Here is a 24,479-nt window from a genome sequence, read left to right as displayed (position 1 = left end):
CATCAAGCCTGAAAAGGGACTGCAAATCACAACCCACTAATTTATATGCTGGGATGCAGCCGAGGTTTGCAATCCTGCACAAAGGGTTGCTAAAAATTTCACTGACTTCCAATAAGCTCCTGCATATGGGCTGTTAATCAGTTTTCTAATGGTGGCACAGAGCTAAGCACAGAAAAAGAACATGTGGAATTCAAGGAACAAGAGAAAACAATATACCGTAGTATCAGAAGATGGGAGTTTGTAGAGCCACCAAGTGAAAAAAACCTACAGTTGAATGGAAAAATCAAGCTTCTATCTTACGGTACTTCTGTGAGTTATTATGAGAGATTTTCTCTCCAGGCAGAAACAACTTCCCTTATCACTTGCAGGCTACCATTTTTATTGCAAATGTTGGACTTTAATGGTACGTCTTAACACGCCCCAACCTGGTGCCCTCAGGATGTTGTGAGACTGCAATGGGAGTCATCCAACGTTCAGAGGGCATCAGGTGGGCAAAGGCTACTCTAAGGACAATTGTACCAGAGGCTGATGGGTGGAAGGAAACAGCCTAGTTCTAGGTCAAATATGTGGGATTTGCATACGCCCTAGGAACTCTTTAACATTGACAATATTATTGAACTTGCATTTAGAGGTTGTTTTGCTTTTGCAGTTTGCGTATGTATCCACAAGGCATTTTTTTTTAATGTTGTGCTTTGGTTTTGAGGGCATTGCACTCTATACTGTTGTGTACTTAACAGTAGACATATTTCAAGGACTTCACAAGCGTTCAAGCTTTTTAGCAACAATATGGCTTTAGTGAGTTTGAACTGGGAGGGAAGGAGATCCACTCCCCCATATCCTCCAGTGTTTTGCCAGCCTTCCAGTTATCTCTCTGCAACCTTGGGCAGGAGCTGTGTGCACCCGGCTTAGTCTTCTCTCTTACTGCAACAGATTTGTTACCAGAGGAATAAATCCCTCCCGATGGAGAATCAAACAAATACACTTGCAGTCATGTCTGCTGTGTGTGTGTGTTCCAAGTTAAAGAAAACACACAGCTTTTTAAATGAAGTGTTTCCAACATGCAACCACGGCTATACTTATTTACACAACTGGCTCCGTATTCAGAGATTTGTGCAACATGCAAATAAAATCTTTCCAACCAAGGCCCTAGGCGAACTCTGTGCTGCTATCTAGGGACTTGAAATGCCTTCTTCACAGCTTTGCAAAGTATCACTGAAGATGTTATACTGACTTCTAAAAGTTTGTGATTGGCACCTATTTCCTATTCCTGCCTGCAATTCCTTGTGTGTGTTTTTGCCACATTATAGGCTATACTTGTCTAAAGCAATTGAAGTAGGGAGTCACACTGACAGCAGTCTTCTGATTCCACATACTCAAAAGTGCTTTAAAATATATTTTCAAAGTATTCCACAGAACAGGATTGAGGCCCAACGTCAAATGGGCTGGATCAATAGTCACAACGCCCCCCCCCATTCTTGTTTAAGGTTTTGTTTTAAACAAAGGAGAACAAAGACACACAAAAAAGAAATTAAAACACAGCTCCTATAATGCAGGTTGGTGTTAAGCTCTGGGTCTGAAAGATAAGACAACTTACAAAATTAAGGCTGCAATCCTAACCCCACTTACCTGGGAGTAAGCGCCATTGAATTCAATAGAAATTGCAGAGGAATAGTGTTACCAAAACGGCAAACAGCAACACTAAAAAGGTATTTCTGTGAACAGTTTTGAAAATTGATTTTAATGTATAACATTCTTTAGCAAATAGTTAAATAATGTCTGTCTACTGTAATTTTTTTGTTTTTTTTAAAAAAACAAAGTTTTCATCCACCTTGAGCCAACTTTGTAACAAACATGTTATGAATTCTATACACTTTCCCCAAGAAAACCAAACAAAAAGTCAAGAGTAAAGCATGCAATGACTACCCAATTACATATCACATTTTTTTGTAAAGTTGTGCATACAAACAATTTCAAAAGTTACAAAACCCACATTAATCTTTGAAAAAACATTCCATGCATTTACTAATGAGAATATGTTAGCTACTTTGCTTGTGTTTGCCCCATAAAAGGTTATCTGGATGCAGTTGGCCATGAAGGCTATAGTTAGTCAATATGAGTAAAGTGTACATTCCACATTAATACAACTTTGTTTTGAGAGAGAAAAATGTCATTGCCAATTGCACAAAATAGAAAATTCCTGTCTTTACATTTTCTGGTTGCTAAATTTTGCTGCCTTGCTGACATTCCTCTACTTAGGCAGGAACATTTATGGTTTATGGACTCAAGTCTTGTGCTTTTCAAGAACTTCAAGAATGCATTGCTCCAGAAGCTGCAGAGACTGGGAAATATTTACAATCCCCATAGATAACTGATTTCAGCTGTAGTTGGAGCACAATACCAAAATTTAGGATTCCAAAGGTGGAGGTAGGAGGAAATCAATAGAGACCTCACCCTTCAGTAAAGCTGAAGGCTGCTGTTAGAAACCCATGTCAGTTGAAAAACAATTTTAGGACTGGAGTGGATGTAAACTGACATTTTAGGTTACAGTCCTCTGCAGAGGTAAGTGTTCCAGTAATGAGAACTGAAAAAAAGCAGGTATTGAGAACTTTCAATTTTTACAGGTTCACTCCATATTTACTTCAATCCGATTTCCAAAAACACAAATACTGTACTTTGGGGCAGAGTTTGAAAGCAGCAGTTGGTGTTCAAAGTAACACCAAAGAGACAACCCAATTAATTCTTAAGCATCTCCAGTTCGTAGGGCAACTGTCCACAGCTGACTGAGCACAAGGGTTCTTTGCAAGGATGCCATGAAATTGCTCAACAGCAGGTTTAGAATTGCAAGTGGCTGATTGTGACTGAAGTTGTGATACTAGAGAGTACCGTTACACCACCATTAGTAGCTGGGTCACACTGATTTGTGAGAAGCTCACACAAGCAGCTTTACTGTCAAAACACATTAAAATGCCTCTCACTTTGCATTTGACCTGCCAGCAGATATGTATATAAATCCTTCCCATTCAACAATTCTCCTTAAATAGGAGGGATGGTGGGGAACTCTTGTGAATTAGCAAACATGGTTTAATGACTCTACATAATATATGGACACACTTACTTAGGCCAATCACAGAAGCAAAGGCATTGCCCACCACATTTCATGAATAGCTGTTACCATTTCTCTACCTTTCCCATAAACTGACATTTGATCATGTGTGGAGAGTGGCTGCAACTTTTAAAAAATACTGTCAGTGGATGAAATTGGTTGCACTCCCTGTAGATGTTAATGAAGAATGGAATTTACAAGATACATGATTTCACATGTTCAACATTCTTTTAAAAATCATTGTTGAAAATCAAATTTCAACATTTGGTAATTTCATGGACACTTGTGTCTACTCAGTAAGATAGTCTACGTACTATATACTACTAAATAACACAATCTTATCAATTTGCTCAATTTATTTTAACAAAATTGATTTAGAAATGTCACTGAATTAAACAAAACATCTGAACATGTAAACATCTGCCATGTTCCTGTAACAGGAGTTAATACCTGTGGAAATTAGTATTCGTTTATTAGGAACACTATCAATTAATAAGGCTGGTCTTCAATACAACTAAATCCAGTTTGTTGCTTTAATTGTTCTTGCATTGCAAGTTAAATTTTTACCAATTTTTCTGATTTAGACAATGAAACATTATGGGAGAGTCAGTAAGTACCATCGGTTACAGCTGTTACAATTTCTCTGCCACATGAAAAACCTAAGCCAATCACATCAAATAATCATTGCTTTTCTTTAATAGATGCTCACCAAGTTATGTTAATTATGGTCCTTTAAAACACACACAAACATTTTGTAAAGGCTATATACAGTGTACATGGCTGAGCATGCACTATTCATAGATAGATATCTGCCTGCTTGATGTGATGTAATTTACACAGTGCCTGAAATGATGCAGCTCAACTCCCATTTTAATCAATAATTCCAAGAGGAAAGTTGGTTTTACAATTGCTATATTTGCATGATTTTTTAAAAAATACAAAACACACTAATCCCATTTAAGAACTCTAGATGCAGATTCTACATAGGTTAAGGCAGTAAAAAAGCACTTCCTGATACAGGTGGTCTCAAGATCAATTAAAGCTGTCTGAAGCCATTATTTCCCTCTTTCATTCTCTACCACATCTCTGAAGAGTTTATGGAAGTTTTCTGTAAAATTACAATTAATAAAAATAAAAATGGGACATGGAAGAGACATGAAATACAACTTCAAAATTAATGTGAATAAAATTTTAAGGGCAACAACTAACCTATTACCTTAAAAAGGAATAAAACACAAGACTCATTTGGAGCATACAGCCCCTTCTTAAAAATATATTATTTGAGTAATTCAAGTAGAAGACTAATCAGAAGCAACTTCATGAACCACGCTCAAGTTTTGACCAATTTTCTGTTTCTTAATTCATAACAGTTTCTGCAAGTTTTGCATTCTTAACCACATTTCATATGCTACAGAAATGACTTTACTGAATGGTTCTAGTCATAATTTTTCCACTTATTTTGAAATATTTCCTTTAAGTCAAGGGGACTATTCAAGAGCAAGCATTTATGACTCCAGGCTCTCTGTACTTATAATTAACTTTATAATTAGCACATTCCATTAAGTATTAGAAAGATATGGCAGATTTAACCAGAGTTCTTTGATTTAGGCATTAAGAAATTCAGAATGGACACTACTCAGAGTGACATAAGTTTTACAGATGATTTAGGAAATTTTAAGACCAATCCTTTTTCTCCAATGGACGTAAAATAGAGATAATCTGTTGTAAACAGGGCACTGTTGTAAAGACAAGTCGTTTTTATAATTACTTTCCCCATATGTTGAAATACAGACTCTTCAATGTGTCTTCCAGTATTGTCATATTTCCTGTTAAATTATGTCACCAACTTATTTTCCTTCTGTTCCTGTTCTTAAAGATGGTTGTGTTCAAAGCAGTTTGTTTTTTAAAAAATCTGTTGAAATTTATATAAAATTCTGTACAGGTTCACAAATTATTGCATAAACAGCATAATCTTCACGACAAGTGTTTCTGCAACACACGTCCATCTCAGAAAATTCACGTTTCCCTTCTGGCCTTTTTCTTCTTTTTAATTTGTTTGGGAGACTCCCAGCTCTCTTCAGACTTGGCTACAAGTTTAAGAATAAAGAATATTTACTGTCAATTATACTTATGTATAGTTCATTCATACATTTCTCTTTTTTTGGAATAATATTAAGTTCCCATGCCTCTAATTGTATATTATAAACAAAATCTTACGCCCATTTAATCATAACTGTTTTAACCTCTTCATCATAGATTTCATTCTACATCACACATTTCATTCTACTGAGTTACTCAGGTAAGGAAATGCAAAAACTAGAAATTCCACTAAGGCAACATCTCTTTTATCTATCTACGTCAGGCATAGGCAAACTCGGCCCTCCAGATATTTTGGGACTACTGTACAACTCCCATCATCCCTGACCACCAGTCCTTGTAGCTAGGGATGATGGGAGTTGTAGTCCCAAAACATTTGGAGGGCCAAGTTTGCCTATGCCTGATCTAGGTAATGTCATGGCTTGAGAACTGTCTTGGTATGACTTTTGGTGTGGTGACATTCAATATGGTATGATTTTCCTACATAAACATAGGAAGTTATTGGTTCATTTAGCCCAGTTCTGTCTATGCTGACCGTAGGGTTTCAGATGGGAAGCCAATTTCCATTCACAAATGTGGTTCATTATAAGCAAAGTGTCACATGCCAATTTCATTGTGTGACATACTGGTGCAGGAAAATAATCAAGAAACAAAGACTCTCAATTTCCCAGCCTCCTGACAGCTCAAACACATAAATCTTTAAATAGCACTTTTTCATAGTGCATACAAATCCCACTGGTTTTAAAAACGGGACTGATGGATGTTGAATGTTCAGAATCATTCCTATGAGGGATAAGCATTATCTGCAAAAAGATCTGCATGGTTGTTATGACACAACCACCATTTGGTTAAATGAAAATAGAGTACTTCCCACTGCGTCTAGCAGGCACCTGGAGGAAGAAATTACTTACTCTGTGGTGGAGGCACACTGTTTTGTTTAACATTAGAAATAGGAACTTCTGTCTCCGGTAGCATCTGTGGCACTTGGGAAGTTATCTTGTCAGATTCACTCTCTGATACAGTTACAGATGGCTCAGTAGAAACAGCAAATGAGGGCATCTCCTCAGGCTAAAATAAAAACTGCAGATCAGAATACAGACTTTTTGGCAACATTTAATTATGACTGTTTATAATAGAGGATGTTGAGACATTTGAGTGCATTTTTAACGTTTCATTTTGACTAAGTGACAAAACAGGAGAATGAGAAGCTATCATTTCCAGATACATTAGTGTAAAACTAACAAATTACAACTGTGACCTGTAACTATTGTAAATTTCCTTGGATAATGGCCAGAATTTTTTTTAAAGAGCTGGGTCTTGTTAAATAAATAAATAAAAATGTCACTGAAGATGACAGACACTGAGATTCAGCTCTGGGATTTCCGCAGAACTCGTAACATATGCAAGGATATTCTTTCGGGAAGAATGGCAAAGTAAGAAATGCAAAAACATAAGACCAGCCCTCTGGGTCGGACCAAAGGCCCATCTAGTCCAAAGATTCTTGGTGGAATTCTATGCTGCACTATGACAAATAATCCATCTGTGCAAACATTGCAACTTGCCAGATGGTCTGATTTTCCCGTTCTCCTCTTCCCACAAAGTCTTTTGGGGATTCTACGTACCCTCTTGGGAGTCTATTTTGCTTGGTGCATTTGGGGGGGGGGAGGGAAAGCCCCATTGCACAAGCAAAAGTCCTTGTTCAGGGTTTCCACTGACAGGGAATCCCAAACCCCTTTCCCACAGAGGCCAAACAGATGTCTCTGCATATGTATACTTCTTCCTGTTGTATAAATGATCTGTGTTCATGGCATGTTGTGGTCTAGACTGATCTATAAGGAGCTCATGTGTAGAAGGGTCCTGAGAAATGGAACAACACCTCTTTGCTTATAAAGTTAAATTATACCTCAGCCTTTAGGCCAGGCTTCTCAAACCTGCGGCCCTCCAAGTGTTTTGACCTACAACTCCCATGATTCCTAGCTAACAGGACCAGTGGTCAGGGATGGGAATTGTAGTCCAAAACATCTGGAGGGCCGAAGGCTGGGGATGCCTGCTTTAGACCCTCAAAAATATGGGTGCTTTTTGTTGATTGTAAGTACTGAAGGTATGCCTAATGAGCACCTAGATCTATTTATCTATACCTCAGCTTGTTCACTAGTGCTGATGGTCTTTAAAGAGAAAGCTATCTCCTCTTGTTGAACTTTTGAGGTATCTTCTGGAAATTCTTCTCCAGCATGTCTTTCCAAGTCATCAGCATCCTACCAAGAAAAAAGAAACACAAAGGATACTGAGGAACTTGAACCACTCTTTCTAATCCTGTAAAATCAATTCTGCTGCAAGATCAAATCAGTGTAATGAACCAGAATTTAAATACCCAATTTTGTAATCTAAAATCAGTTGCAATGAAACTTTCTCCTCTCTGTTTAAAAGATTGATAAAGCATTTCATGATAGTAATAAATGGGGAAATATTTCAATTTCATTATGTTCTAGCAGTTCCTTTCTATTGGTCAGAACCACCGTCAGGTAAAAAGGCAGAGTATAAATATATCTATAATAATAGCAACAATAATAATATTCTGCCTCACTTGTACAGGAGAGCTAGCCTCTTCTCCCTGCTTCTTCTTTTTCTTCTTCTTCTTCTTTGATTTACCACTTGCAGTACTTTGCAGAGTTGGTTCTGCCTTTTCTTTCTCATCATCTGAAGCCTAATATAAAAACAAAAAAGAACAGAGAATGTTTATTAGAATAAGCTGCCTCTCTACATAACCATGAAATTAAACAATGTTTGATTTCCAATCCATTTCAGTTATGCTTTTGTCTATCGTATTAGTCCACCATTTCTAAAAAAAATCTAAAAATTAAGAAGCATTTTTAGGATAAGACTAATTCCATGTGCTTTCCAACAGATCTCATACCAATACCTTTTGAGCCTCAGATAGCGGTTCCTCAAGCTGTGGAATGCAATGAGTCTTTTCTTCTTCTATCCAGTTTCCCCATTCCTCTGCAGGGGCATTCCAGTCAGAACTGGGGTCAGCAGAAGATAGGCCGTCTGTGAATAATGAAGGAACCAGTTTCAAGTAGTATAGTAAAAGTCATGTGACATGACTCAAGTCACACACTAATTATGTCAATTTTTATCGTGCATAACTTTGCTTTATTGGTCAAGTATTATTGGTCAAATATCAGTCGAGTATTTTTTTTAATATTTGCTATATTACTACAGAAAACAAACTTTAGCATAACTATTAAACTTGAATCTTTGAAAAATATCAGTCAGTTGCTGTGAAACAATGAATTTACCTTTAAAATTACTACAATTACAATTTTTAAACACACATAAATCAAAGTAGCAGCAACTATTAAAAAGCTGTGGAAAGCAAGATGGGTACAGTCATACCTCGGTTTAAGTATACTTCGGTTTGAGTACTTTCAGTTTAAGTACTCTGTGGACCCGTCTGGAACGGATTAATCCACTTTCCATTACTTTCAATGGGAAAGTTCGCTTCAGGTTAAGCACAGACTTCCGGAACCAATTGTGTACTTAAACCGAGGTACCACTGTAATTCCAGACAGTGACCTTGTCACTGGTCAACTGACTGTGTCTCTGTTCCCAATGGGAGACATTTGCAGTTACAGCAGGTAGCCAGTAGGAGTTTTGCTCCATTTATTGTAGTACAAGCTTTCTTGGGTGAGAGCCTCTTGCATAGTTTAGCCTTTTGGCCCTTGTTTTATTTTTTAAAAAGCATTTTCTTGGGTGTTCAACTTACCCACCAAGTAGGCACCACATGCATTGAATAAATTCACACTCTGGTCCCCAAAATGCATGTCACAATATATGTCTTACGTTTTAGGATAGCAAAACCACACTTCATTGTTAAAACCATGTGGATAAACACCTGGTCCCATTTGCAGTAGACACATGGATGATTAGGAATATGAATATGAATGTAAATCTTTCTAGTGTAAGTCATACAAGGTTGTTTAAAAACAACTTACTTAACCCAGACCATTCATCATCAATATGCGCCTGATTACGATTTAAATCCCATTGGAAGTCTGTAGTAGTAGGTTGAGGAACAGATTCACTGCTGGCTCCTGAAAAGAAGACAACACACACACAAAGGCATGTTACTACAGATTAAGATTTTCAAATGGAAAAGGGCCTAGTGTTTTGAGAATTCTACATGCAATGGAATAGCTTGCTTCTTTGCTGTCCCTGATATTACCAATTAAACCCAAAGAGAAAAGCTGATTTACATAAGATCAAACACCCTTCCCTCTTCTGAAAATACAGAGAATGAAGTATTTTAGTAGTCTGCTAAGCCAATAATGATAATTGACATTTCTGAAAACCAGCCTCTTGACTACCATATACAGTTTATAAGTTTTTCCAAACTTAGATGCAACAACTCTTTCAATTAACATAGATGACCAGAGGTTTTCAGGAGAGTATAACTTAAGCATGTAGTTCATCTGTAGAGCAATTTTAAAATATTACCAGAAACTGGAGGATTTAGCCCCAATGAAGTGAATGAAGTAGAACTCTGTTCAGGAGGATTAATCCTTCCATCCACTCCAGACCAGGCTGTTGAAAAAATACAAAATAACCTATTTTTGCTACTGAAAATTAGGCACACATTCTTAAGACAAGCCTCTTAAAAGACTAGCTTTTTCCAATGATTTTAGGGAACAAAATATTCCAGATTCATTGTACAAATACAACAGCTTGTAACATTGTAGCCACGGATTTGACGATGTTTCATTTCATTGTAACAAGTAAAATAAGCTAATGTCCTGGAATTTCACAAGTGTCATAGTTATCATTCACCTTATTCAAAGACTGCAAGATCATTCTTCTTCTAAGCCTTATGCCTTTATAACCCCCCAAACAATGAATTAGGGACCTACTAGATCAATCAGCTACCAGGTGCTGTGCTTCAAACAAGTATTACTGTAAGCTGTGGATAATTACATCTTGAATTTTTATCTTCAACAGGTAATAGCAAAAAATGATGATTCTTCTTTCAGATATGCTCTTAATTTTATTGGTAACAATTTGGATTGAATTTTAACTCTTGTTTTTGAGTTTTCAGATTAAAGTTAGGGAAAAGAGAAATACACTCTGGACCTGGAAACAGAAATCCTTCAAACTTTAAATTAAAGAGTATTTTCCACCCTGTCTAAACATTTTTACACTTCTGCCCTTTACCCAGAAGCTGAATAATAATAATAATAATAATAATAATAATAATAATAATAATAATAATAATAATAATGATTTATTATTTCTACCCCGCCCATTTGGCCGTGTCTCCCTTGCCACTCTGGGCGGCTTCCTACATACATCAAAATACATTAAAATACCACAGACTAAAAACTTCCCTAAACAGGGCTGCCTTTAGGTATTTTCTAAATGTCTGGTAGTTGTTTATCTCTCTGACCTGTGATGGGAGGGCGTTCCACAGAGCGGGTGCCACTGAAGCTGATTATTTATACAGCTGATTATTTATACAGATTATTTCTTTAAGTCCAAGCTGACCGAGAGATGGATGAGTAAGATTCCAATGATACCCTGCATGGGAATATCTGCTGCTAAGAAGTTAAAATGCTATCCATGTGGCGCTAATCTTCAAATGGACCACTAGTAGCTCTTTGTACTTTAACCATAGCATATACAGTGGTAACGCGACTTACGAAGACGATCCGTTCTGCGGCGCTCTTCATAAGTCAAAGCCTTCGGTTGTCGAAGCGCCCATTCTGCACATGTGCAAAGCGCAATTTTGCGCTTCTGCGCATGAGCAGAACGCGCACACGGCGAAAAGACTTCCGGGTTTGTCGACTTCGGAAGTCTAAACCTTCGGAAGTCGAGTCGTTCGGATGTCGAGGTACCACTTTAAAAGGAAAGGCTAAAACTTCCTAATCATTACTCAAAGAATTTTGTTACAATGAGAGCTGAAAGAAGAATGTTGGGCAGGACAAAATAAAAAATTTCCTTCAGTAGCACCTTAAAGACCAACTAAGTTTATATTTTGGTATGAGCTTTCGTGTGCATGCACACTTCTTCAGGACGTTAAAGATACATAATGCCATTTCTTAAAGACAGTTTTTGTTCTTAGAGAAACAAGCACTTACCAATACCAGGGAACAAAGTGCGCTCACCCCAGGTTCTGCCCACCAGGGAAACTCCCCAGTCCTTCCCATTTCCATGATCTCCAGCATCTTTTCCCCAGGCTGATGTCTCATTCTTCCTTTTGCTACCTGAAGATGATACTGAACTCCACTTCTCCTCACTTGCACCAATCTGAGGAGAAAGCTTTACAGGCTTTTCGTTCCAGTTGCCTCCATTTACTGTGGGGCCTTCACTCAGTCCTGAAGGAGCTTTTTAACACAAACATATACTTAATTGTAACATGCATTTTAGTTGATACTATGAATGTACTTGATTAAAGAAATAAAAGTTATATTCTGCCAAGGGAAGCTTATAAAAAGACCTAGATTACATTTAACTTTTTGTTGTTGTTGTTACTCGGCTTTTATCTCATTTCTAATCCAGTCCTTTTCTTTTTCCTCACTTCTTGCTCAGGAAAAGCTGGCTAACATAGCTGAATACCACTCATGTGTTTCTCGGTTCATAGTTGGCAGTCACTATCAGATGGGGAAAGGAAGGGTAGAAAGAAGTGCTATCCAGAAGGCAATAACTACAGTATATAAAAATGGTGAAATTTAGCCTTCACTAGATCTACAAAAAACCACTTCTCCCTATCTGTATTAATCGTATTGTGAATACTTGATGTGTCTCACAAAACTCAGTTGTATTTAATTCTGATGTAAGATCAGGCTGAAAGCCTCACAATTAACATAATCACAACAACATATTCCTATTGCTACCAAATGTGAATTCTCTTCATGTATGTTAAGAGAAATTAATGGCTTTTATTAATAATTCAGGTTAGTAAAAAGTAACTGACAGCAGAATTATAAAAAAGGAAGAAGCTGAAACTAGGCAATTTAAGTTAGGAAAAGAACTGTATAGTAATTATCCAATACATTACACCCCACATAACTACGCAAAAGCTCTGTGTGAACCAGTGCACAAAATTCTAGTCAGTATCACAACTCCAATTAGGTTATTATATGCAGAAAACAGTCCTTACCTTGCTGGAGTGTAATTTCTCCTTTTCCAGATTTAGAATTACTAACTTGAGCATTCAGAACAGGATCACCTGATCAAGAAAAGCTACATTAGTGAAGAAATATCCTACTATAATCATTTTATTTATGCCGATGGATAGGCAATCCTAGGCTCCATTATTTTTAGTTAACACCTTTTAAAAGCGTTAAATTAAATCAACAGAGCAGAGTTTCAATTTTTAGCGTGTAATATGTATTCTTCTCTTGTTCTTTAAGTGTTGCTGCCCGGCCCCCTAAGATGAGAAGTGAAAAACAAAACTAGAACAAGAGTCACACATCTACCTTTGCTTTTTCTGGTACCAACTGAAAGGGATGTAGCAGATGTTAGCTGTTCAGTGGAGATTGTAACTGAATTTTCCATAGTTGGTAGATTTGATTCTGGCCCAGCATCGGTCAGTACCTTGTCACGTTTACGCTGCTGCCGTTTCTCTCTGTTACTGATTTTTGTTTCCCAAGCGCCTGAAAGAGGTATAAAAAGCCATTAGATAAAACAGAGGAAGTAACCTATCTCAGTGGTTTTCAAACTGTATTTCAGTGAATGTTGGGTGTTCCTCAAAAGCTTGTCAGAAGTTGCTCAATGAGGGAGTCACCAAATGGCAGACAAACTGATCTGAAAGACCACTTACCCATAATTAAGAACTTCTATTGCCTACCACAGGACCCTGTTTCCTAAATATATATTGAGAGATACCCTCAATATCCAGCTTAACTTCCATATAGTTATATAGCTTGATGCTCTCTCAAACTGTTCTTTCCCCACTTTCAAATGTCATCATTGCAGGTGCAAACTCTGGCTGTCCTGAAACCTTGTGGGCATTTTTTAAAAATCGCTATGGAGGAAAATCATTCTAATAGTTACATCCAAGTTGCTTTTATTGAATTTCCTCCAACTCAAGTGCAGTGATCACACTCAAACCCCCAAAACACATTCTGACATGTCTCCAAATGGATGTTTGTTCCTTCCCAACACTGAAAATACAATTCTAGTTCAAGTCTGACACATTATCTGATAAAATCTATAATTTAGGCAGCAATCGTAACACAATTATATTCTACAATCACATGAACTGGCAGCTTGCTGCTCCATATGGATAAATTGACCCATTAAGGCAAAGAGTTCAAACCTATTAACCGATTAAAAACAAGTTTCATTTTAAAGACCATAATAGAATGAACCACAAATTTCTTAAAATGTTTTTATTAATAGCACCATTATTAAATTTTTTAACTTGCCCTTCCTCCCATAGGAGCACACAGATTTTTTTTTTAAAAAAACATACATGCTTTTCAGTACCTTCATCAACTTCCTTTCCATCAGCACGTGACTGGTCCTGAACTGTTTTAGCATCTCCCTTTGGTTTCTTCTTATTCTTCTTTGACTAAAATAAAAAGAAAATATTTTCTTTGACTAAAATAAAAAATAAATATTTTAAAAAATAAATATTTTCTATCAATATTAATTTAAGCCAGGCATCCCCAAACTCGGGCCTCCACATGTTTTGGGACTACAACTCCAGCCATCCCTAGCTAATAGGACCAGTGGTCAGGGATGATGGGAACTGTAGTCCCAAAACATCTGGAGGGCCGAGTTTGGGGATGCCTGATTTAAGCTATCAAAATACCTGAAGTTGCACAGTCATGTTACATTTAGTAGTAATCTTTTTGAAATGCACTGCTTCACACTGCAGTATAGGCATTTCATAAGGGGTCTAAAAATGCTGCAAAGCAAAAGTATAGGTTTTAAAAACTTGAGTGTCACAAAAGTCAATATTGATTAAAATGTATTACTTAAACAGAGATGTATTTTAAAAATTGTAAAAATTATGGCTGCTATCCTAAACCCATTTACCTGGGTAGCCACCCCTTTTCTAGTAGCCCCATTGAACTTGGTGCATCTCTATTCTAATTAGACAAATTTATGATTGTGCTGAGTATATTGTTAACAATAAGCATACCAATGATTATGGTTGAAAGTATTGTCCAATACTGAAGTTGCACATGGGAGCTACTTTTTTTAAAAAATGTATTCCTGTATAAAAACAATGTAGTCACAATGTAGACTTTATGTCAAATATAAGAAATTAATATATGAAGCAGAGGTTGAGAAATGGACTGCTTCTCTTTTTAATTTAGTAATAATTCCTATACTTTCATAGAGTCAGTAGAAGGGGAGGTACTTTCTTCTGATGCTACACCAAGTTGCTTTATAAGCTGTCCTGAAAGCGGTATGAGGGCAAGGAAGTATGCACCCTTTTCTTCAAGCATGGAAGTCAGGACTTGCTTCTAGTCAGACTAGGTCTCAGAGGCACAAAGCTCAAAGTGATTGTAAAGATTGGACGGTGCAACAAGGCTGGTGGCAAACAGAGATTTTTGGCTGGTTCCCAAGACCAGTCAAAATAGCAGAGCCTTTGTCTGAAATTCGCTTTAGACAATATCAACTTATATATATTATCTAGCTTTCAATCACTTACAAATAACCAACCTTTTCAGCTTTCTTTTCTGCCTCTGACTGCTGTTTAAGGTTTTCTCTTCGAACGGTCTGTATTACGTCCTCTTCAGACACTTCATGAGCAGGTTGACCATTAAGCTAGAAATCAGAGAATTGTCACATTAATTTTAGACAGAGTTCACATAACTACATATTGTATTTCACTGTTTTTCAGTCTAAATGTTTAGTTCTACTGAAGTCTGCCAATCATAGCTGCCAAGTTATCCCTTTTTTAAAGGGATTTTCCCTTATACTGAATAGGCTTCCTCGCGAGAAAAGGGAAAACTTGGCAGCTATGCTGCCAATGCGACACACGGTGGTGCCTTGCTAGATGAATGCCCTGCAAGACGAATTTTTCGCTTAACGAAGCGATTTTTTGAGCGGAGGTTGTCTCGCAAGATGAATTCATTTTGTGAAAAATTAGTCTAGCGAATCGCGGTTTCCCATAGGAATGCATTGAAATTCAATTAATGCGTTCCTATGGGCAATTTTTAAAAAAGATTCAATGCATTCCTATGGGATTCGCTAGACGAATTTTTCATTATACAATCTGACCCGTGGAATGAATTAAATTCGTCTAGCGAGGCACCACTGTACTTACCTACCCACTACTTGTTTGCTCACTTCTAGTTTAGAATAGAATCTTAAAACTTTCACTTAACAACTACTCACTACAATTTAATATGACCAAGAAAGTGGTTTAATATAAATTGCTAATTGGGTCAAGGTTACACAATAGAGTCAGAACAAAGGGTTGTATCTGAAGTAGTGCTGAGTAATGGTTAATGGAAGGATTTATGCTTTTGAAACAGGAATCCCCCTCTCCTGCTCCTGCAATCTGTTCTAGGGGCTCCCCAGCACAGATTTGGGGAGCGCACAGGCCATGCATGGAGGAGGGAAAATCCATTGTGCAAGTGTAAATCCTTGTCCTGATGAAATGAGTTTGTTGGATACTGCCCAAGGTTTTGTAAAAATTCCACCAAATGCACTGTTATGAATGGAAAGCAAAGACAGAAAAATGAGCTAGTAGTATTTCCCCAGTATTACTGAAAATATGGGCTAAATTTACAAACAAACAAAAAGTGTTCACTGGTATCTCCAAACACTTCATTGCTATTCCACCCACAGCTTAATAAAAATGAAAGCATAAGCCAATTTACAAATTGGCAGAGAAAAGGCTTTGAGAAATTCAAAGATTGGATTGTTTATAATCAAGTAAAATCTCCGGATGAGATGCAAGAATGCATAAAGAATACAGAACTTGCTCTGTTTGAATATTTCCAAATTAGAAATTTTCTGATAAATTGGCTAAGACAATGTGAGACATCTGAATTATTTACTGAATTATTTAACCTATGGGGTAAAGCTGCCTGGTGGACTATGTTTCAAAATGGATACAAGTGATAGGAATAATGATAAGGATATCTATTCCAACTGAAAACTGGAAGTATATCTGGCAAAAAAGCGCAACCATACTGCTTCGTTAATTTTAATATATAATGCAGAAAAACTCTGGATATTATGGCATTTAACCCATTTAATACCAGTAATTATAGTTGTTGGAATTGTGGTTCAACTAGAGTCAATCTTATACACTGTTGGCAGAAGAACCTTGAAGCTAAGAATATTGGCAAGAAATAATACCCAATGTTAGTTCTACTTTGAAATATATGGTTTGGAAGGACCCCCAAATAATTTTGCTTACATATTTGGAAAATACCCATAGAGGGTGGGAATTTGTCATGTCATACAATAGTGGCAGCACAGATTTTATATGCAAAGTATGGTGGAAGTTGAAATTCCTAGTTTGAAGGAATGGTATATCATATTACTGTATGGGGAATAGCTGTTCGAGTAAAATTACTTGTCTATTTGGGTTCACCAAGGGAGATAGGTAATCAGATCTGAATAGGATTAGGTACAATTCATAGAATTTTGGAATAGTAAGCAGCTACTGGGTTAGTTATAACCCCTTCTCAATTTTATGAAATTTGAGATAGATAGATAGATAGATGTCAAATTTAACAAAGAAGGAGAATTTTCTTATTCTACTCTAATTTGAATCTTGGTTATTTCTACCTCCCCCCTTAATCTTATTATAATTAAGAGCTAAATTGTCTTCTCAGTATTCTTACCAATGGGGCATATAAATGTATATATTACTATTTAATATGATTTATTTATTAAGGGTACAGATATTTGATTTTAAAATAAAATGAATATTAATAATAAGTCTCACTTGTCCACAAAAGTGGAAAAAGTTAAATGAGTGGCACTGCTTAATTTCCAAGCCTCAAATAATATTGATGGTTCTTTCAATTGCATGTAGTCCAAGGCCACAAAAGCAAATCCTATCCTATATACCGGTATTATGCAGTTACAGAACAGTGATATTACAGTACCAAAGCTAAGGAGATTTGTCTGGTCAAGGACTTGGGGAGGGAAGACTCACTGGAAACTTAAGAGGTATACTGCTTTCAATTACATGAACCAAAGGCAGAATAGAAGCGAAATAAGAATGTTGGGTTAAGAATCTGAGGCATCAACTCATCTACAACTAAAATTAGTCTCTGCAATAACAATAGGTATGATCCAGTGAATCTCACTGATTTCAATGGAAAAAGATCCAGGTGGTGCTTAAGCCTTTCATTGAAGCCTTTTGAGAAAGTTGACCTCTGTACTCCCTTCACACTGACTACAACCCCCAAAATGCTTCATGTGCCCTGCTTCTTTGGCAACTCTTTATGGATCATAATTAAGCTGGGTTAAATAGAGGCCAAATAAGAAAAGAGGCTGTAGGCCAAATGGGACTGTATGTGTACCATGGGCCAATTCTGGCCCATGGACCAGTAATAATAATAATAATAACAAAAAATTATTTATACCCCGCCCTCCCCAGTCAAAACCAGGCTCAGGGCGGCTAACACCAATAAAATTACAATAAAACATAAAAAGCAATTAATTAAAATACAGTATTAAATTTTTAATGGCTTAGTTCAGATGAAGGAGTTATCAAAAAAGTAGAGTGCACTCAAGTTTATCTCCTATATCCAAACCATGGTTTGGAGGTTCAGAATCTGATAATTGAATCAGGCCTATGTGTTTCACCTTCAATTCCCTGTGTGAAGAATTAGTGTATTTTCCAGGCAGACATCGCTACCGGATTACTGCAAAACTTCAGATGTTTTGAGACACCACATCTCCTCAAATTAATGCCTACTTTCTGTATCTGACACACACAGTCACAATTCACAACAAAACAAAGATGAAGCTCACTAGTAAGATATCTCCAGTTAGAGCATTTTGGCACATCATTTTACAAATTTACAAAAAAAGAACTTTAAAATAAACACTTTAATAGTTAATGTGCATTATTTGACATGCCCTGGAGCCACTTGGATGCCATAGTTTTTATTCATCAAATATTAAGACTTTAACAGTAAAAGTTGGATAAGGTTATATTTAAAATCCAGAACAGTAAAGTGGCTTTCATCTTTACAGGAAAAAAGTTCTAGTGTTTCCTACAAAAAACTTTGAGAATATATGAGACATGCCTAAAACTTTATTATAAAAGCTTTATTTTCAAACATAGGAGCCTGAAGTTAGTAGTGTCATGAAACTGATTTCTAAATATAACTACAGTAGTTTGAGTTCGTGTCAAATTCTCATTTTACAACATGAACGACTGGAAAAGGCCGCAGTTGCAGAATACTCCCTTCTACAATTACATCCAATCCTTGATTGAAATGGGGTAAAGAATCTAACCTTTATACATATTATGATATACTCCCAAACAGCCTTGACACGATTTCTCAGGCAAAACACATAGTTTAGTTCAAGTTTAGCAGATTTTCTGCTTCTCTATCCAGAAGCTGGTAATAGCAACTGAAACAAATACAGTGGAACCTCGGTTTACGAACACCTCGGTTTACGAACTATCCTAACCCGGAAGTTAGTAAACCGAGGTGCCCGAGGCCTACTGAGCGTCTGATGCCTTCGCGGAGGCCGGGCCTTCGCTCCGATGCCCCCTGGAGGCCCGCAGCGAAGGCCCGGCCTCCCCGAAGGCATCGGAGTAAAGGCCAAACCTCCCCGAAGGCATCGGAGCGTCCGATACCTTCGGGGAGGCTGGGCCTTCGTTCCGATGCCTCCCAGAGGCCGGGGAGCATTTCTGTGACTGGGCTGCAGTCGCGAAAGTGCTCCCCAGTCTCCGCAAAGGCATCGGACCGAAGCCCCAGCCTCCGGAAGGCATCGGAGCTGGGACTTCGCTCCGATGCCTTTGCGGAGGCTGGGGACTGCTTTCACGGCTGCACTGCCCAGTCGCGGAACTGCTCCCCGGCCTCCGCGAAGGCATCGGAGCAAAGCGGTTAATCCGTTCTAGAAAAGGAAAAACACCCCCTAAAGCAGCAGGGCCTTCGCTCTGATGCCTTCGCGGAGGCCAGGGAGCGCTCCCCGGCCTCCGCGAAGGCATCGGAGCGAAGGCCCTACTGCTTTAGGGGGTGTTTTTCCTTGTCTAGAACGGATTAATCAACTTCCCATTACTTTCAATGGGAAAGTTTGCTTCGGTTTATGAACACTTCGGTTTATGAACAGACTTCTGGAACCAATTGTGTTCGTAAACCGAGGTTCCACTGTAACCTATGAAGATGAAATCCCTCAGCTAGGATAGTCAAAAATACCAAAAAAAAGAACATGGCTCAACAACCAGGCTTTGAGAACTTAATATTCTCTCTTGCACAAAGTACTACAGCAGTAGGGAGAGGAGAAACACCAAGCGATCAGACTATGGTAGCCCAATTCTTGCCTACACCACAGCATAAAGCAATCACATTATACACTATGGGATTACATCTCCTGTCATAGTCACATGCCTTCCTGCAGCAAACAATGCTAAAATCTGAGGCATAATCATAGAATTATACAGTTGGAACTTGGAAAGGGTCCCAAGGGTAATCTAGTCCAACCCCCTGCAGTGCATAGGGTGGGGCGGCAAATTTTCACAAAAGACTTAGAGAGAACCAAAGCTGTGCTGCTGATACAAAAGTGCCCATGGCATGTGGCAGAAGTTAGGGAAGCTCAAATGCAGGAGAGGGCTTGACTGGAGTTACAAAGTCGACCCATACTTGAGATCTGATGACTAAAGAGCTACAGGATTTAGCACAAGGGGAATCTCTGGTAGTTTAAATGACAGCTGTTTAGCCAGTCACTTTAATGATGATTGTATCATTTTAATGGTGTTTTATGTTTTATTGTTATAGCTCTGAGTGGTTTATAAGAAATACTTCAAACTTTCCCTTTCAAAAACCTCTCCACCATGGATGCTAATAAATAAAAGCCTATGACTTTGCCACACTCATTGGTTATTTGTTGTTAGGGAATAGTAGATATGGATCTTCTCAACCGTAAAATAATCTGGCTTTAGCTGGCCTCACGACTGAGGGCAGGGAGCTTGACAGGCTTTGAGGCAATGGCTCCTCCACAGTCTACTTAATCAAGTACACTTAATGGTTAGGACAGGACAAGGACAAAGAGGCATGTTGGGATGCTACTAAGCAGGGCCAGCCTGTCAAGCAAAATAGCAGCGGTGTTGGCCCATGCAGAAGCCTAATTATTGTTTCTTGCATTACACATGTCGATTGACTGAGGTGTGCTTGGATGTCTAAAGCTCCTCCCCTTGCATTAGTGTAGGATGATAACCTGGATTATAAACCTGGAATCCTGCCTCCTGTTGTTCCATGCAGCTAGGATTTCTTCAGCAGCCCTTATGTTATTGGCATCAGGCTGGTGCAAGAGAGAGACAAATACTCCAAGATATGTCTGATTCCTTTCTGCTGCTGTGGCATTTTACAGTGTGTATGCAGGTCCTGGGAGCTCTTTCTTTTGGCCATGTCATGAGAATGATGTGGCTCTCCGATATTATATGGTTGTTTTATTGGATTTTAAATATTAATTTGTTTGTTTGTTGCCCAGTGAACCTTGGTTACGGGTTAACTAATAAATGAAATTACCAAAACAGATGCACTTTTGGGGGGGCCAGATATTCAAGAGGTAAATGAGGGCATCTACTTGCTGGTGGGATTCAATTCCCATCTTATGCTTCTCAACCGCATGTGCTATGCATTGAGCGACGAGAGGTTTCTGCTGTCAATATGTCCAAGGAAATAATTGAGGGAGAGCACACCTCTAAAATAGTTGCAAAAGCTTTTTTCTTCTCCTCTCAGTAAAAAGTACACAGCTATAGCAGCAAACCAGCCATTTTTAAATTCTTAATTGAAAAGGGGTGTTTTTATAAAACTAGGAAAAATAGACTCTCCCTTCCTAGAGTTTGAAAAATAATAAAAGGCAGGGACACCTACAGCGGAGGGGAAGCCTTCTCTTCTCCTATAACTTTTCCCTCGAGGACTGTAAAAGCAAGAATGAAGGAGGAATTTTTCCCCTGCTGGGATACCTGCTTCATTCCTTCCAGTCTGGGGTCTGCTGAACTCTAGAGTAGCTCTCTTTCAACAGCATACAACACACTAGCTTGAAGTAAGTGACAGTCAGGAGCCAGTTAGCACCACACAGGCACTGAGGGAAAGAGAAACTTCACAGCAAAGATATGACTGGCTGTGGGCTTCAGTGAGGAATGCTCTCTTGCATGCAAATGACTGTGTTCAGAAGAGTCCTAATTGGTAAAGTATTGCAAATTACAATAAAAGCTGTCTGAATGGAAGATTGTTTAGTCTGGATGCCCCACCACATTATTTTCAATGGGAACTCCTAAATGAGCAAAGGACTTGCCTGAATTAACATTAGACTGTGTACATGTGCATGCAGATTGACCAGCAGTATCAGAGACTGACAATGGAATCCAGAGAATTGAGTGATCAGATTGTCATAATGACTGATAATTATATGTGTGGGCAGGAGAACAGAGAGTGGGTTCTGGGTTTCTTGAGGGTGAGCACACCCATCTGACAAAGTTTTAAAACTATCCCAATCTACTTGCATAGGAATTATGGGCAGAACTTGATAAAATAAAATACTATTTGCCACAAAGCTCTAACCATCTTTCGAAATTATCATTTCAAAACTGGCCCTACTACATTTTAGCCTTCGTGAGATTGCAGTCCCTTGAAAACCTGCTCGAGGGTGGGGCAGTACAAGTGGCGAAGAAGTGACTGGCAAAAACTGGATTCCAGTTCCTTCTGCTCCATGAGTGGAAGGAGCTTTTCTGTTCATGGAGGTCTAGTTACAATCAAACCCATGGGAAAGGTAATAAGATGGTCCAAGTTATTCTGGGCAGTTTACGGCTTTGAAGGCACAAAACAATTTAAAGACAGCACTGCATAAGGCATATTGCAGTGTGTGGTGTTACCAGTCACAAGCTAGGTCTCCAGAAGGGGAAAAAGCTGAAAAGGATGGACCCTGTCAGATTTCACCTGAGCATCAAGACAAAGATGGAATAAGGAACACCCTAAAGCTGCTAAAGTGCTGTTCCAACAGATAGTTCTCAAGAACACTGAATTCACCTGTTTTTACGCCAATTGCTCCTCAAACCATCAGCCCCACAAATTTTGCTGGACAGGCTTTCCCCCTCATACGGACTATTAGCAATTCAATGCACTGCTTTAAAGAATCCATCACTACTACACTTTCATAGCTGCCAAGTTATCCCTTTTTAAAAGGGATTTTCCATTATGCTGAATAGGCTTCCTCGCAAGAAAAGGGAAAACTTGGCAGCTATGCACTTTAGAAGCGGGGAGAAATTTGGGTGCCATATTTGAACACTTTGCTTATCTTGCCCTGTTAATTAGATCTGTCAACAGCACCAAGCTTAACGTGAACACCATTTTAGCCCATTGAAAACTGTCAATATCATCTTAAAACATTGCCAATGTACCACATACAGAGGCTTCAGTTGATTCCAATTTTACACAGTATTATTTATCTTGCCTAAAACTGTATGACTCTCAACAACAAAAAAGAATGAGATGTGACAATCTAGGATATAGGATGCTATTGAACAGAAACCCTCAGCTTTATAGGAGCTAGCATCAAACTTTTAGACAAGCATTTTGCACATGTCTGAAAACAACCTTAAATGCTTAGATGTCACTTCTTTCTAGAAAGCACCAAGGGCAGGAAATTTCCAGGCCTGTTCACTGCCATGTTATTGTTAATTTGCTTTTTAATATTCAGTCTCCAAATCCAGAATAATCTTCCTTGTCCGTCTACTCCCAAACCACTCAGAAAGAGGGAGAATAGCCACTTTTTAACTACTTTGACCATGAGAGCTGTGTGAATAAAAAGGCTGAGTCCAGTGTATACCTAGGATTAAAACAGATTATTATTAACAGACTTATCTACACCAAATGAGATAAAGTTAGAAAGTTTTATGCTGAAGTCCTAAAGGTCAACTATTCAACACACTGTGTGTAGGCGAAGTCACGTGGATCCTCAAATGAGAAAATCACCCATACTGCAGTACGTATATGTTCACTGGTAAGAAGAGAGCTGGTGCAAACTTTCTTGCAGTCGGCTAGAACCTGTACATTGACTTTTCATGCTCACAGGTGCTTGTAGACATTACAGCCTTGATAAGAAAAACCTCAATGTGCAAAATTCATGGAAAACTGCAGCTGCAGTTCTCTGCTTCAGACAGTACTTGGAAAGCAGGAAAAAAAAAGAAATGGGGGAAGGGAAAAAGGAGAGAAAAAACATATTTAGAAATGCAGCATCAGGTGGAGCTTTGGCCGCTGGCACTTTCAATTAAACACATAGACGAACGTTGTTATATGCAGAATGTGTGAAACCGAACCAGAAGCGCTACAGTTTTCTTATGGTGTTGAGTCAAGACATTGAAACTCCCTCTATTCCACCGAGCCACTCATGCAAATGTTCTCCTTTCCCACCGTGTTTCCACTCACCCTGCCTGCTTTCTCCAGCGGCCTCTTTTTATTCCTCTTCTTCTGCTCGTCTCCCTTCAGCAGGAGCATCGTCCCCTTGTGAGGAGGGCCTCCTCCCCCTGCTGCTGTCAGGCCCCGCGTCGCCGCCACTTCCTCCTCGTCCTCTTCGTCGACGTCCTCGGCGGTTCTCCTGAGGCGGTTCTTCTTGCGAGCATCCCCCGCTCGGGCGCAGGCCGCGGCCCACAGGAGCGCCAGCAGAAGCAGCAGCGCCAGGACGGACGTGGAGAGGAGCACCAGCCAGGTGGGCAGGCGCTGCGGCTCCAGGCCCGGCGGCAGCTCCAGGCCCAGTTCGGTGCGGAGCAGGCCCACGCCGGCCGACAGCGCATCCCGAAGCCGGGCCGACACCTCCTCGGCCTGCTGGGCCACAGCCTCTTGCCAGCTCGGCGAAGCCATGGCTGGAGCGGGGGCCGCGACAAGAGCAGAAACTTGCGTCACGCCGAGCGCATTGCTCACCCTCCGAGGAGAAGCCGAAAGCCCTCCGGGTCTCCCGCCGCCGACCCAAGCCGGAGACGCGAGAGAGGCGGCGGTTGCGCCGCTGACTGTCTTGTTTCGGCCCAAGAGAGCGCAACGTCACCCCTCCGCCGCCGAACGTCGGCGGCCACAGCGTTCGAGCGGGCGCGCACGGGGCGGCGGTGACGGAAAGGGGTCACGTGGAG

General features: G+C 39.2%; 1 protein-coding gene across 2 annotated transcripts; it reads right to left on the bottom strand.

The window, feature by feature from the left end:
- Positions 1 to 1,719: 1,719 nt before the first annotated feature.
- On the bottom strand, positions 1,720 to 24,425 carry MTDH (metadherin). 2 transcript variants are annotated; one of them, XM_035126275.3, is made up of 13 exons: positions 23,785 to 24,425; positions 14,873 to 14,977; positions 13,685 to 13,769; positions 12,673 to 12,849; positions 12,354 to 12,422; positions 11,332 to 11,577; positions 9,698 to 9,784; positions 9,196 to 9,294; positions 8,121 to 8,248; positions 7,785 to 7,904; positions 7,339 to 7,455; positions 6,112 to 6,268; positions 1,720 to 5,190 (listed from the first exon to the last, which is right to left on the bottom strand). In XM_035126275.3, exons 1-13 carry the CDS (start codon positions 24,214 to 24,216, stop codon positions 5,120 to 5,122), a joined length of 1,893 nt encoding a protein of 630 aa, XP_034982166.2. In that variant the 5' UTR covers positions 24,217 to 24,425; the 3' UTR covers positions 1,720 to 5,119. The 2 variants fall into 2 exon arrangements, with proteins under 2 accessions (XP_034982166.2, XP_034982167.2); XM_035126276.3 differs by having other exon boundaries at positions 11,359 to 11,577.
- Positions 24,426 to 24,479: the final 54 nt, after the last annotated feature.

The sequence above is a fragment of the Zootoca vivipara genome, chromosome 8 (genome assembly GCF_965207765.1).
Source record: "Zootoca vivipara chromosome 8, rZooViv2.hap1.1, whole genome shotgun sequence".
In the NCBI taxonomy this organism is placed as follows: Eukaryota; Metazoa; Chordata; class Lepidosauria; order Squamata; family Lacertidae; genus Zootoca; species Zootoca vivipara.
Note: the sequence above shows the minus strand (reverse complement) of the source record. Positions and strands in the feature narration are given on the sequence as shown.